The 12919-nt window shown below is 38.8% G+C and overlaps 1 protein-coding gene across 3 annotated transcripts in view; it reads right to left on the bottom strand.

Moving 5' to 3' along the window:
• Positions 1-12919, bottom strand: part of LAMA2 (laminin subunit alpha 2) — a 583497-nt gene that overhangs the window by 316978 nt on the left and 253600 nt on the right. For all 3 annotated transcript variants that reach the window (XM_049115400.1, XM_049115407.1, XM_049115415.1), the window contains exons 11-12: positions 8158-8298; positions 5874-6047 (exon numbers count right to left, since the gene is read on the bottom strand). In XM_049115400.1, coding sequence (XP_048971357.1) covers positions 5874-6047; positions 8158-8298 — 315 coding nt within the window. The remainder of the gene's footprint in view (positions 1-5873; positions 6048-8157; positions 8299-12919) is intronic.

Below are 12919 nucleotides of genomic sequence, written 5' to 3'. Positions count from 1 at the left end.
CACTTGTAAACAAAACAGACCTGGTGGCATCTTACTGGGAAGATTTTCTTGACTACTGATTCTATTGTTTTAATGTTCATATGACTTTCAGGGGTTTTCCCTTGGAATCAGGGTTATTAATTTTTATTATTCTAGAAATATACTTATTTTTATGAGTAATTAAATTTATTGTGTGCAAAGTTTTAATGATTTCTTTTTTTTTTCTATTCTTGCAGCTTCTTCAGGATTTTTTTTTAAAGAATTTTATTTATTTACTCACGAGAGACATAGAGAGAGAGAGGCAGAGACACAGGCAGAGGGAGAAGAAGGCTCCTCGAGGCAGCCTGATGTGGGACTCGATCCTGCCCTCCTGCGCTCCAGGACGGTGCCCTGAGCCAAAGCAGATGCTCAATCGCTGAGGCCCCAGGCGTCCCAGCCTCTTTCAGATCTGATCAGTTTCCTAAAGGTGCCCTGGCCCCCCTAATGGGACAAGTGGCCAAGCATGTGCATAGACCACTTCTAACCATATGACTACAGGAAAATGGCTTCATCCCCTGGGTCCTGACTTTCCTCACCTTCAGCATGATTTTCTTTTTATAAAATTTTCTGAAGTAATTTTAGTTATGTCCATATTTACATTTCTATCATTTATGTGTCTCTTTACCCACTTTTTTTTTCTATTAGTCTTTCTAGAGCTTTGCAATTCTTTTAAAAGTGGGGCACCTGGGTGACTCAGTGGGTGAGCATCTGCCCTCGGCTCAGGTCAGATCCCGAGGTCCTGGGATCAAGTCCCACATCGGGCTTCCTGCATGGAGCCTGCTTCTCCCTCTGCCTGTGTCTCTGCCTCTCTCTCTGGGACTCTCATGAATAAATAAATACAATCTTTTAAGTAAGTTTTTTTGGCTTGTGGCCTCTCTATTGATATTTGTTTTCTATTTCATTAATTTGCATTTCTTAAATTTCATATCTGTATTGTTTCCTTTCTTATGCTTTCCTTTGGATAAGCTGCTCAAGCATTTCTATTCCAAAGCCAAATGCCTTACAAGTACTAATGAACATAACTGAATGGAAAAATAACTAGTAGAAAAGGGCTAGACACATCTGGATTCCAGTCCTGGCTGTTTTACTAACTGGGATATCTTGGCTTATCAGCTGATAACCTTAGTCATGTATCTTAACATAATTGAAAACATATATTCATAAGTTGAGTATTTAGGGGATATGTTTTGTACAGAATCTATATAACTATTACGTCCCTGCACCTGATCAGTAAACTCCTACCAATGTAGCCATTGATTACTTCTGTTGGTAACCATAACCCAAAGTTAACTGAGATTGATATTACTGTTAAGTCAACTCCTTAATTGTTCCCACCAATTGCTATTAAACTGAATCCTCCCCTACTTGATTCGTGTTTAGTTGCTCAACTGTAAAAAACTGATCTTTGTCCCCATTGTACTTCATTATAAGGTGCTGCAAACAGAATGATGCATATGAATATTAAAATGCTTTTTTATGTAATAATTTGTAATGTTAGAATTAGTGCTCTATATATTTATTTAGGAAAAATATCAAGATACTATTATGATAAGGCTAGATAAGTTTGAGAGATAAATACGTTTGATCTTGAGTCCTTGTAGGTGGGATAATTTTGCATAGTTGACTTTACCATCACCATAGGCAACAAGTAACTTCTCGACTTTTTTTGTTTTTGTTTTTTAATAAATATATTTTTTCATGTACCTCTAACAATGCATTTGGTTGGTTGTAGGCAGCAAGTCTTCTAGATACTACTCTATTACCAATTTATTCTTAATGAGATCTGATTTATGAAATAAAAATTCAATCACAGTCAATTTGTCCTATTTACCTTTTTGGCCATGCCATCTCCACTACACAATACCTTCTTAATTAATCCATTTAATCCAAGGCTTGAACTGGAGGAAGTTAAGGATGCAGGATCAGGTCTGACCTTTGCTTTTGAATAATTAGAAGTCATAAATACACATTACGCTTTTAAAGGAGATTGGATCCTGCTTATTCGTTTTTAATTTTTTTTAACCAGGTCTGAAGTCATTTCTCAACCTGACATAAGTCCTAAGTCAAGAGTCATTTCTGAACAAACTAAGCAAAACTACTTTTGTTGTTGTTAAGCATGTAGCATTAATCACAAAGTGTTCGTTGAGCTCCTTTTAAGTGACAAGAACGACCCTGTCCTCTGAATCTCAAGCATCAATCTCCTTCAAATCCACAGATTTGAGATCTGAGAGACAGAACTGGAAGTCAAGCAAGCACAACAAAGAAGTACCAGAGCTTACTTTTGGAAGCCAGATGCTATTTTGTCAGCAGACTCATAATGTGCATCTTAAGCTAGGCTATAGGTATTCTTGGCACACACATGAAGCAATTTAAAAGCTTCTCTAAAAAAAAAAAAAAAAAAAGCTTCTCTAAGCTGGAAACAAAAAGGCAACGTAGTGTTGTAGAAAATAAGCATTGTTCTGTAAAGAACAAATCACATAAGATTAATTTAATAATGCTCAGAGACAGGATTGTAAACCTTAATGGTAATGTGGGAAGAGCAGACAGGCCAAGCCAGATTCTCGGGGAACTTTACAGATGCGGAGAGAATTGTTTTTGGAAGCTGCACTAACTATTTCAGACCACTAGGGTAACTTTACGTAAATGACTATTTCCATGTTCCAATAGCACTTAGTTTACTAAAGCAGTAAATTATTCCAACTCTGAAATACCCAAACTGTTTCTGAATAGCTGTAGCCTGTAGCAAACCAGCAGGATGCAGTCCTTCTAGCTCTTTCCACCCCTGTCTAGTTCCAGGCTTAAACCAATGCCCTACAACCAAGCATTAACATTTGCCAAGCATTTTGAAAATGAAATGCTGCCTAGTACAACCCTGTGGGTGCCCGACTTAATCCTCTTTGACTCTCTAGAGCAAGGGGTGAGGGGGAATTAACACTTGATTGTGCCAATTGTGCTAAATATTCACTCACATGTGAGAAAAAATATTTCAAGATTGTTATTGAGGAATTAACTCATAACTGAGATTGTGGAGATGTTTAGATGGGCCGTATAATAATGTGCTAAGTTTTTCCAGGCCTCATTGACTGCCTTCCCATACCCTGCCCAATACACATTCAGTTACGTGTACCTCATGACTCCAAAGGGGCTCTGCAGTCCATAAAAATGTTTCTTAGGATCAGAAATATTCAGCTAAATTGGCTAGTGTGCTTGAGTTTTATCACAATCGGGTGCACCTCTTTGTCGGCAAAGTGCCTCCCGTGTGGAAGCAGTTTCATTATTTGGAGTCAGGTTCCTAAAAAAAGGAAGAGTGGCATGTGGCATCTTCATTATCAAAGAATATGCACGGCACATCTTCCTTCTGTTGTAAGTAGCCTTACAACCAAGTGATTTGGAAAATGTTTGAAAATTGGTTATACAAATATTTAGCGAAGCTAATAGCATCCCATAAATATTTTTTTGACTTAGGAATTAACACTAAAAAAGCGGAGGAGGGATGATATACCCGCTGCCTCCTGGTCATGGATGTAAATGAAATTCTGTATCTAAGCAGATGCACTAGTTTCTTGATATACTATTTCTGTCAGATTCTGGCAATGGCTCTGATTTGAACAGCAATTACTGGTAAAGAATTTAGCCTCGACTATTTAGAAAAGTGGCTTTATTGAATTTACAAACAAGGCCCTACAATTTTCCATTTCCTTAGCAGGATATTAAATCAACCAAGCTAAGCATGTCATCATGACTATAATTTACGTGATGTGACATGGCAGTTAAGATGTACTGTGGTAATTTGTGAGAGCGCGCAGTATTATTGTAGTATCAAAAATTTATATGGTTCAGTTATTAAGGCAAATTGTTTCATTCATACTGAGATATCTGACAGTAAACCACCAAGGGCTTCCACATTACATTAAAAAATGTCTTCCATATTCAAACAATTTGCACACCCTGTTACCATTACTTTGTTCACGGAGTGGAAAGTGAAGCCTGGGCAAGCACAGCTTTTTGATGTGAAAATGATCTGTGGGGGAATATGAAGTGCTTCCTTGTGGGAGGTTATAAGAAACAGTTCAGCCAGGATAAAGGAAGTTATCTTTGGGCACCAACAACTATGAACAGGATGTCCAAATTCTTTGCTCTGGTGCTATTTAATATCCCATTTGCTTGCTTTCCTTATGTCAGTTTGATTTTCAGCCAACAGAAAGAAAAAGCATATGACCAAAGAAAAAATATGGAAAAGGCGGTAAAGAATATTCTATTCTAAGCTCTTCTTAAATAAATTTTGCCACTGTAAGAAAAGTCCAACCTCTGAAACTCATCCAATTTTGACCCAAGGCTCTTCTCTGAATTCCTCAGAGCAGAGGCAAACAATTTGAGAGTTTATATATTTATCTTTCGGGGGGCAATTTTAAGCCGTAGGTATTCAGGTCTTATGTGCTATTTTATTCTTGTTGGGAATACAAGAGGTTCCAAAATAGAACAGGATAGAATGACTTCTTGTTGTAAAAAGGCCTCACAAACACAAGTTTAATTGGATTTTTATTACAGCTGTAGAATTTTATGCAAAATACACTGTCTCTTTTAAAGTACATGTTCACTGAAAACCGTATTTTATTCATTAACACATTTTTCATAATAGATTTTAGAAGTCTGCTAAAAATAAGAAACTAGCCACTAGTTATATATATTTTTTCTTAATCAGCTAAAACCACCAGTTCCCATTCACTGAATAAGATGTGAACTACTAAGTTTTTCTTGATACTCACACGCCACATAAGAGAACTACTAACAATAAATATATTTTGTTTGTTTAATCAATGAAGATTTCTTCAAAAGCAATACTACATTCTTATAGGTGAAAACTTAGAGGCTTACATAGCATCAATTTGTAAGGGATTTTTCTGTGACCATTGCACTTTCTGGTGTGATTAGGTAATTTAAGTATCAGCTGATAAGGTACTAACTTTCGCAGGACGAGCAGACCATTTAGAATTACTATATCAAATTTCATTTCCAAATTTTTCCGAATTCTTTTGAAATTCCAAAATAAGTTTTTTAAATTCTTAGGCAAAATAAGATAAAATGATAAAAGCCATGGCCCTCATCTAGATAGAGTTAATCCACAAAATAAAACAACAAAAACCACTTGCATTTCTGAGGCTGCTACATTTGTTTATCTGTGTATGTTTTTCTATACGTATGAGTGGGCTTTAAAACAAATGTGCTTTCAATCTGGCATTTCTTCCAGGGTAAGTTTTCTTCTTGAGCACCAGGAAGTATGTTGTTTACATAAGCTTCATGGCAAGAAGTAAGTTAGTTATATAATAAATCTCATTTCCAATTAACATTCATACAAGGTAGAAAAACTAGCTGTCTTAAAGATCAGCTTTGAAATGAAATAGAAAAGGATGAGGAAAAATTCAGTAAGTATCCTACCGCAGACAACTCTAGAAAAACAGCTATTTCAAGAACAAATATTCTTGCAATATTCATAATTTGTTTCACAAAACTATCTTTGAGGTTTTGCAATAATATCCCAGAACCTTCATTAGTTCATTCATTCATAGAAAGAATTATCATAAAAATGACTTGGAAATTGCCAAAAAAAAAAAAAAAAGTTAGCATAGAACACCAACTATATATGCAGGATGCTGGAGCTCATTACTTTTGGTATACATACTTCCCCCACAGGACCTAGGAGAAATATCCAACGTAAGCCGACTCAGTTGCATCTGGCAACTCACCGTGTCATGAATTTGTTCTGAGCTTTCTTTAAAAAAATACTTATCAAAACCCGTTCTCGTTATTGATCGGCTAAAGCAAAGTAGCAAGAAGCCAGCACCATATGGACTTACTTTGTTCCCCAGGTACGGGGCTGGGGCGCTCCAGTAGTAGCCCTGTGCCAGGGCACGGTGGGCCTCCAGACTGCTAACGCTGATCTGCTGAGGTGGGTCCACGTCATCCTGCTGCGGAGCCACTCGAATGCGGCCAGAGATGTCAGTCAGGTACCAGCCACGCATGTCTTGTATCTTCAAGAAAACACACAATCGTCTCACTTGGGAAAAACAAAACCAAAAACCACCTCGACTTCTTTCTCTTTCATAGGACATATGGTGTCCATTTTTTGGAAATTAAAAAAAAAAAAAAAACCCAAGACAATAAAAGTTTAGAAAAATAGGAGAGCTATGGAGAATGTGAAATAAATGTACATCGTGTGTACTCATTATAGATTCTCATTGTTTTCTTGCTGAATCTAGGAGCTTGGATTGTAAAATGTGATAATCTGTTTTAATTGATCTAATGCTTTTTCAGACCCCAAATACTTCTTTCTTAAAAACAGAAATTTGTTCCCAGTTACACAATGATTATGATGTTACATAAATTATCAGATAGTTGAGCTCTATATTATGTATTTTTCATTCCACTACTAATTTCCTGTTACTTATGGGAAAAATAATCTCAAAAGGTTTTCCATATATGTTTGTAAAACAGAGGAAGAAAAGAAATAAGATATGCAACTGCCTGAAAGGTAGCTTTTCATTCAGTATTTCCACCCTTCTCATATAATTAAATTTCAGGTTTGAGGCTTAGGGACATTTGAATCCACCAGACTGTTGCTATGGCCACAGCTCACAATGCTATACCTAGTCCTTCCCCTGGGGTCCGAAGTGCTGTCGGAATTCACAGCCTAGATCCTCTGCCCAGAAAAGGTAGGAGCCTTAAAGGAAACATTAGGAAACGTGATTTGCTCTTTCATCTTTACTCTCTTGCCAGGGGAAGGCAGACAGCTACAATTCTAATTCAGACTGTCCTACCTAGTTGGGACAAAACACAATGTACTGAGGTTTGTGGCTACGCGGGGCCCGCGTAGATGTGCGCGGGTGCCTTGGTGTTGTAGGTGATGGGGAGCAAAATAGTGACTGTGATAATATGTAGATGGCACACTTAAAAAAAATTCTTTTTCATGTGGAGGTCATTTGATTCTCCAAGTCCCAAAGCTGGGACTGCCTTGGTCAAAAGAGAAATACCCAATAAACATATCGGCTAGCGAGACCCTAAGATACATGTTACTTCCTTCTCTCCTCTTCAGGTATTCCAAGGCAGCGCAGAGAGATTCAGAAGACGTTCTTTCCAGAAGGCTTACTGAAACGCAAACACCAAGGGACTGAACTGCTGAAAACCAAGGCTAAGTGCCCCTCTGGTTACCACGAAGCTCCCAGGGTGGGGTGAGACTCTACAGACAGAAGCTCCGGGTTCTTTGCAATCTGCTCCGGAAGCAATGCATTCGACAGCGTACAACTCAGACATGAGAGCATGGTCAGAAACTCCTCAGAGTATTTCAGACTTGACTTCAAAGCACTACAGGCAGGAGAGAATATCTGGTAGCTGTGGTAAGGGTTACTCACCTAATTAAAGTGGAAGGGGCATTTGGGAGGCAGTTTACTGAGGAAGTCATCTTTGCAAAGCACAACTCGGGTCACATCACTCCCCTGCTACCCCCCCTACCCCCGCTGTGGCTCTCCAGGTACAAGCATCCATCCAACTTGGCATTCCCGACCTCGCACGGGAGAGTTTCTCCTTCCCTTCTGAGCTTCTCTTTCTCCAGCTTGGATCCTGCCCCTCTGTAGTCCTAAGAGCTGCCATACAGGCTACTTGAAATTCCCCGAGGGGCCCATTTTCCTCTCACACCTCCTCAAAAGGACACAAACCACCGTCTGTGCAGAGTTGAAAAGGCAACGGGGAGCAACTTTTCTTAATTTGTATACCAACAATATTGGCGAATGGAATACATAATTCTTCATATCACAATCTGACGCTTTCTTGATTGAATCGTCTGCCCCTGGGGCAGTAACTACATTAATTCCTTTACTGCCTCACGCAGCAATCATGGACCCTGAAGAGATCCATGTTACTATTTCTAAGGGATTCCAGGCTCCACACCGCTACAAGTAAAACCCGAAAGTCTTTGATCAGAGATACACAAATGGCACTTAAAGGAAAAATCTATCACTTCCTCATGACAACTGTGAAGTAAAAAATTACGACCAGAAAACAATTTTTTAAAAAAATTTCTTGCAAAAGGTACAACAGCAAGGAGGCCTGTGGAGCAGCACCCAGAATGAAAAGGCTATTGCTTACCTGGCCGTAGGTCCAGTAGGAGCTCTGACACCTGTCTGAAACCCCGGAACAGAAACATTCGTCACAACCTTTATGATTATCCTCTTGCAAATTGAAGAAGCCGGCTTTACAGCGACCGCAGTCCCCACCTTCCACATTCTCCTATAAATAGAAACACAGATGCCCTTCAAGATGAAGAACTGCCTCTGTCTAGTTCCGTTCAAGGAAAATGTAAACTGTCCATTCTTCAGTTACCCCCCAACCATATTGAAAGAATAATGATATCTTGAAAAATCTGCTCAAAAGTTCCTTGTTAAGCTATATCCTTCCTAACCACCCCGATGGGAGAGGTTACTGGACACGAATCTCCCAAGAGCTAAGGTTTGATCTTCACGGATGTCACGAGCATAAGTGCCAGGGTCAGTACAGCAGGGAGTGACACGGGGGGAAACAGACACAGGTAGGGTCACCGTTCTCTGTTGTTGAACCACTTCCTCTCAGAACACATGATATATGATAAAATCAGAGACTGAACTCATGGAGGAATAGCAGCATGTTGATATTATACCGATGGCAAAACACTCTCCACATTACATATTAAAAATACATACACTTGAGGCAAGAGTGAGGCCTGACAGGGTGAGAAACCGGAACAAAGGCCCATAGATTTCCTCCGTGCAACTAAGCAGAAAAAGAGGAAAGTTTTTCTTGGTTAATTTTCACAGGGTTTTCTTTAGTACATCGGAGTAGCCAGTTAATCATACAGGAATAATATGGGAAAAATAAATCTCGTTCGGTGACGGCTCTCCAGATTGGTATCATTAATCCTGGCCCCAATACACTGAAAAATTATTTGTTTATAGATGGGCCTATATCATGGACTCAGGCCAGAGAAAGCTGATTATCTGGTGAAAAACTGGGAAGGCCATAGTCTCTCAATTTAAAGAACAGTTCATCTTAACTATTCACTTCCAAATGAAGGCTCTTGGCTTTCTAGGAAACAGATTCTCAGTATTCCCTAGACCCGCATTTGCTCCACATTCTTTCTCTCCCTTGGATTCCTTCATCACCTTAATTCTGAAGCTTTCCTTCTCCTTAAGGAACTTCTCTTTCAGCTGCCTTCCCATAGGCTTTTGTACATTGTTTTATTAAAATCATCAAAAAGGCACAGCTATATCTTTTGAGATTGTTCTCTCCGGTTAAATACCATAATCCCTCCAGAGGTGGTAGAAGCCGTGTCTTATTTCTCTAGAACCAGAAGATGGCGGGGTTCCTGGTACAACATTGAGCACTAGTCAAATAAAATTGTATTATTTTAAACGAATCTCTTGGTGGCTGTGTTTTTCCTCCACCGCAAACTGCTGTGCACATAGTAGATAATAAAATAGTCAATAAAATAGTTACAAAATAGTTTAATAAAACTATTTTTTGAATAAAACAAGATTGGGCAGAAGATAGGATTGATAAGATCTGAGAATGGAGGAGAAAAAATAGAAAAAGAGTGTGACAAAAATCCCCATAATTGGTAAAAACAAACAAAGAGGTTCTGCTCTTGGTGAGAGAATAACTGATTTGAAATTAACTATTTTAGTCTTAATTTGTATGACCCACTTAGGATCCCAATCACTTCTCTATGGCTGGGAACCTAAACAAAGGGGTGTCTCTGGGCCCGTTTCACATGTCAAGTTTTAGCATTCTAATATATACACAAATTGAATTATTGCCACAGACATTCTTGCCAAGTTTTATTTCTAAGGTAGATTTCAGATATTTTGAGATGATGACTGTCAACAAAACTAATCAAACTAATTTCAGACCTATGGCAACAAATAAGTCTCAAAGCCCTGAAGTTGAGAGGATCTTCAGAAGAGTATACAGGCCTGAAAGATGAAACATCTCCATGATTATAACTTAGCTTACCCTGCTGAGGACATAACAGAGCTGTTCTGCAGAATGTGCTCTTATGGTCTTGGTCTAATTCATCTACTTTTCATTTACTCTAATTTGAAAGGTTGTAATACCACTTTTCTGAGATTTAGACTGAGTATGATGATTTGCAATTTTTAGACATTAGTTACCTTCTCCTTATCTCTGTTTTAGCCTGGAAATATAACCTTGAGAAGATAGGATTAAATGATTTCAATAGTCAATTAATTAATAACCTGAACCAACACATTAGAGTAGGAATTCTAGGGACTCTCAAGATGGATAGGTCAAGGTCTCTGTCTTTAAAAGTCGACATCTAGAGCTGGGTAAAATGATACATTTATAATCGACTCTAATGCAAGGTGGAGTTGGATCATGTGCATCTGAGAAATCAATCAAACTGTGGGAACACAGAGGAGGAGGGATCGATCCTGCTACGAAGGCTTGAGGAGACTTGGTGACAAAAGTGGGATTTGACCTAAGTTTTGAAGCATGGTGTAAAAATGCAACCTGTTGGAGGAGATAAAATGAGAGACCCATGCTAGCAGAGATACCGGAAACAAGAAATAATCCAAAAAGTAGAAGATTCACTCATCATTTATTCTTTTACAACAGACATACTGAATATTTGCTGTATGCGAGGGCCCGCACTTGGTACTTGGCTTCCGGCGTCTCTGCTCTCACGTAATGAACTTTCGAGGCTACTCTGAGATAGGGATCATTTCTCTTAGGAGTCGGTAAATCATTGCCAATTGTTCTACAGGAGGTAAATCAAAAGAACTGTACTTAAGGCACTGAAGTTGGTGGGAACAGGTAAAATGTCTCAGAAATGGAAGACGCTGTTACAAAGAACTCTTTCATCACCATTCGGCGGAGGAAAGGGTTAATTCCAACACCACACATTCTAAACAGAAAGGACCACCCCATGACCAGCTCCTGGAAGATCACCCATAAGCCCTTGTGCTTGATAAGAATTTTTGGATACCTGGGGCCGGGGGTCACAGCAGACAGTTTATGTTAACAACACCATCGATGGTGGATGTCTGGTTTTGTTCACCTACGACCCTAGGCCATATTTATCAGCTTACAATGCAGTTTATGGTGAATGCCTACTTTTGTCTAGCTGAGGTCCAGTCAGGATGTATCAGTTCGATCTCTGGGGGAAGAGGAGATAGGTCAGTCATAAAAATGCTTCATACCTGCATGACTGACTTCCCAGTAAAAATCCTCACTCGCAAGACCTGGGTGAGTTTTCTTGGTTGGCAATATTTCACAAGGTATTGTGACACATTGTTGCTGGTAGAAATAAATAGTTCTCTGTGTGATTCCACTGGGAGAGGGTAACTGGAAATCTGCACTTGGTCTCTTCTGGACTTGTTGGTCCCTATGCACCTTTGTCTTTGCTGATTTTAATCTATATTTTTTCACTGTGGTAAACCATTACTGTGAGTACAACAACTTTTCAGAATTCTGTGAGTCCTTTAAGTGAATCACTGAAAATGAGTGTGGTCTCGGGAGGCCCCCAACACACCGTGGGAAAGATAATAGGATGTTCATACCTATAAAAACAGGTTACCCAAAGTGATAGCTTTGCTTTGTTTGTTGTGATAAATCTTCAAGCCAAAATATTTTAGGCCTTTTTACAAGTCCTCAAGCTAATCCTATGCTCCATCTCTAGGCTCACTTCAGGCCCCTTGATAAGTAGTGATCAATTTCAGTAAGATTTGCATAGCATGTCAGCTTCAGGCCACAACTTTAAGTTTCTAGACTCCTACTTATTTAGACTTGAATTTGCACCATATTTTTTCCTTTAGTGAGTGGTAGCTAGGTTCATTTGACTGAAGAAGTTCTTGTTTCTGATTGTTCTCAGGTTCTATGGTGGACTAATACTAAGCCAAATCTAAATAGCAAATACGGTGGATATAGTGCCAACTCCTATATCTGTCGTCATGGCCTAAGTAAAGGGCCTTTCAAGGCTGACAGAAAGATGAATTGCGGAGAAAATCTTTTTAGGTCACCATAGCTCTACTTTCTGGGCATGTCTCAGCTTATATAGAATCAATTAGTTAGAACAGGTTTTACTCCCCTTTTTCCTTTTCCAATCTCCCCTGACAGAGTATATCTAAGTGATTTCTTCTTTAAGGATTGTGTTTCCAAAGTTTTCTTTCAAGTGAAAATAGCCTCAAAAACAGTGAAAACATCATGGTTGGATATTTAATATATTTTAGAGTGGCACAATTCAAACACAGAGGCATATAGTGTTCCAGGACTTAGACTGAACCTTCATAAAGACGAGTTCCCCACCTTCTAGCAGTTTGCTAATATATCCAATCATGACAGCTCGGTTCCCAATTCTTTTTATGGGTTCCAAGGTACATAACTGCTTTTTCAAAACTTCTTAGTGGTTCATCAACAAGGTCATCCATGAAGTGGCTGTGATTGTAGTCCCAATTCATTTCTGGAAGATCCCTTTGATATGAATGGTTCAGGACTCAAATTTTTGATTCTCAGATTGAGATTAAATAATCTGCTTTACAGGTAAATTCCTTGAGCAATTTAATTTACTATGCTGTCACTATCAAATTATTAACAAAAGTTCTCTACATTATCTTTCACTATTCCCTTATTTGCTATTATTATTCACCCGTTCATCAAATGATTGGTGGTCTACTACATATACAGCATTATACAAGATGCCAGAGGGAATATAAAAATGTTCTGGAGGATTATGGCAAAGGAGGTAAGAGTGGACAAATAAGTGTACCACAAGGCAGTCCTATGCTATGAGTCATGAGGCCATGCTAGGGATCAGACACCAGATTCACCTCCAGAGTCCTCCATTCTTCTGAAGAAAAAA

Source organism: Canis lupus, chromosome 1 (genome assembly GCF_003254725.2).
Source record: "Canis lupus dingo isolate Sandy chromosome 1, ASM325472v2, whole genome shotgun sequence".
In the NCBI taxonomy this organism is placed as follows: Eukaryota; Metazoa; Chordata; class Mammalia; order Carnivora; family Canidae; genus Canis; species Canis lupus.
Note: the sequence above shows the minus strand (reverse complement) of the source record. Positions and strands in the feature narration are given on the sequence as shown.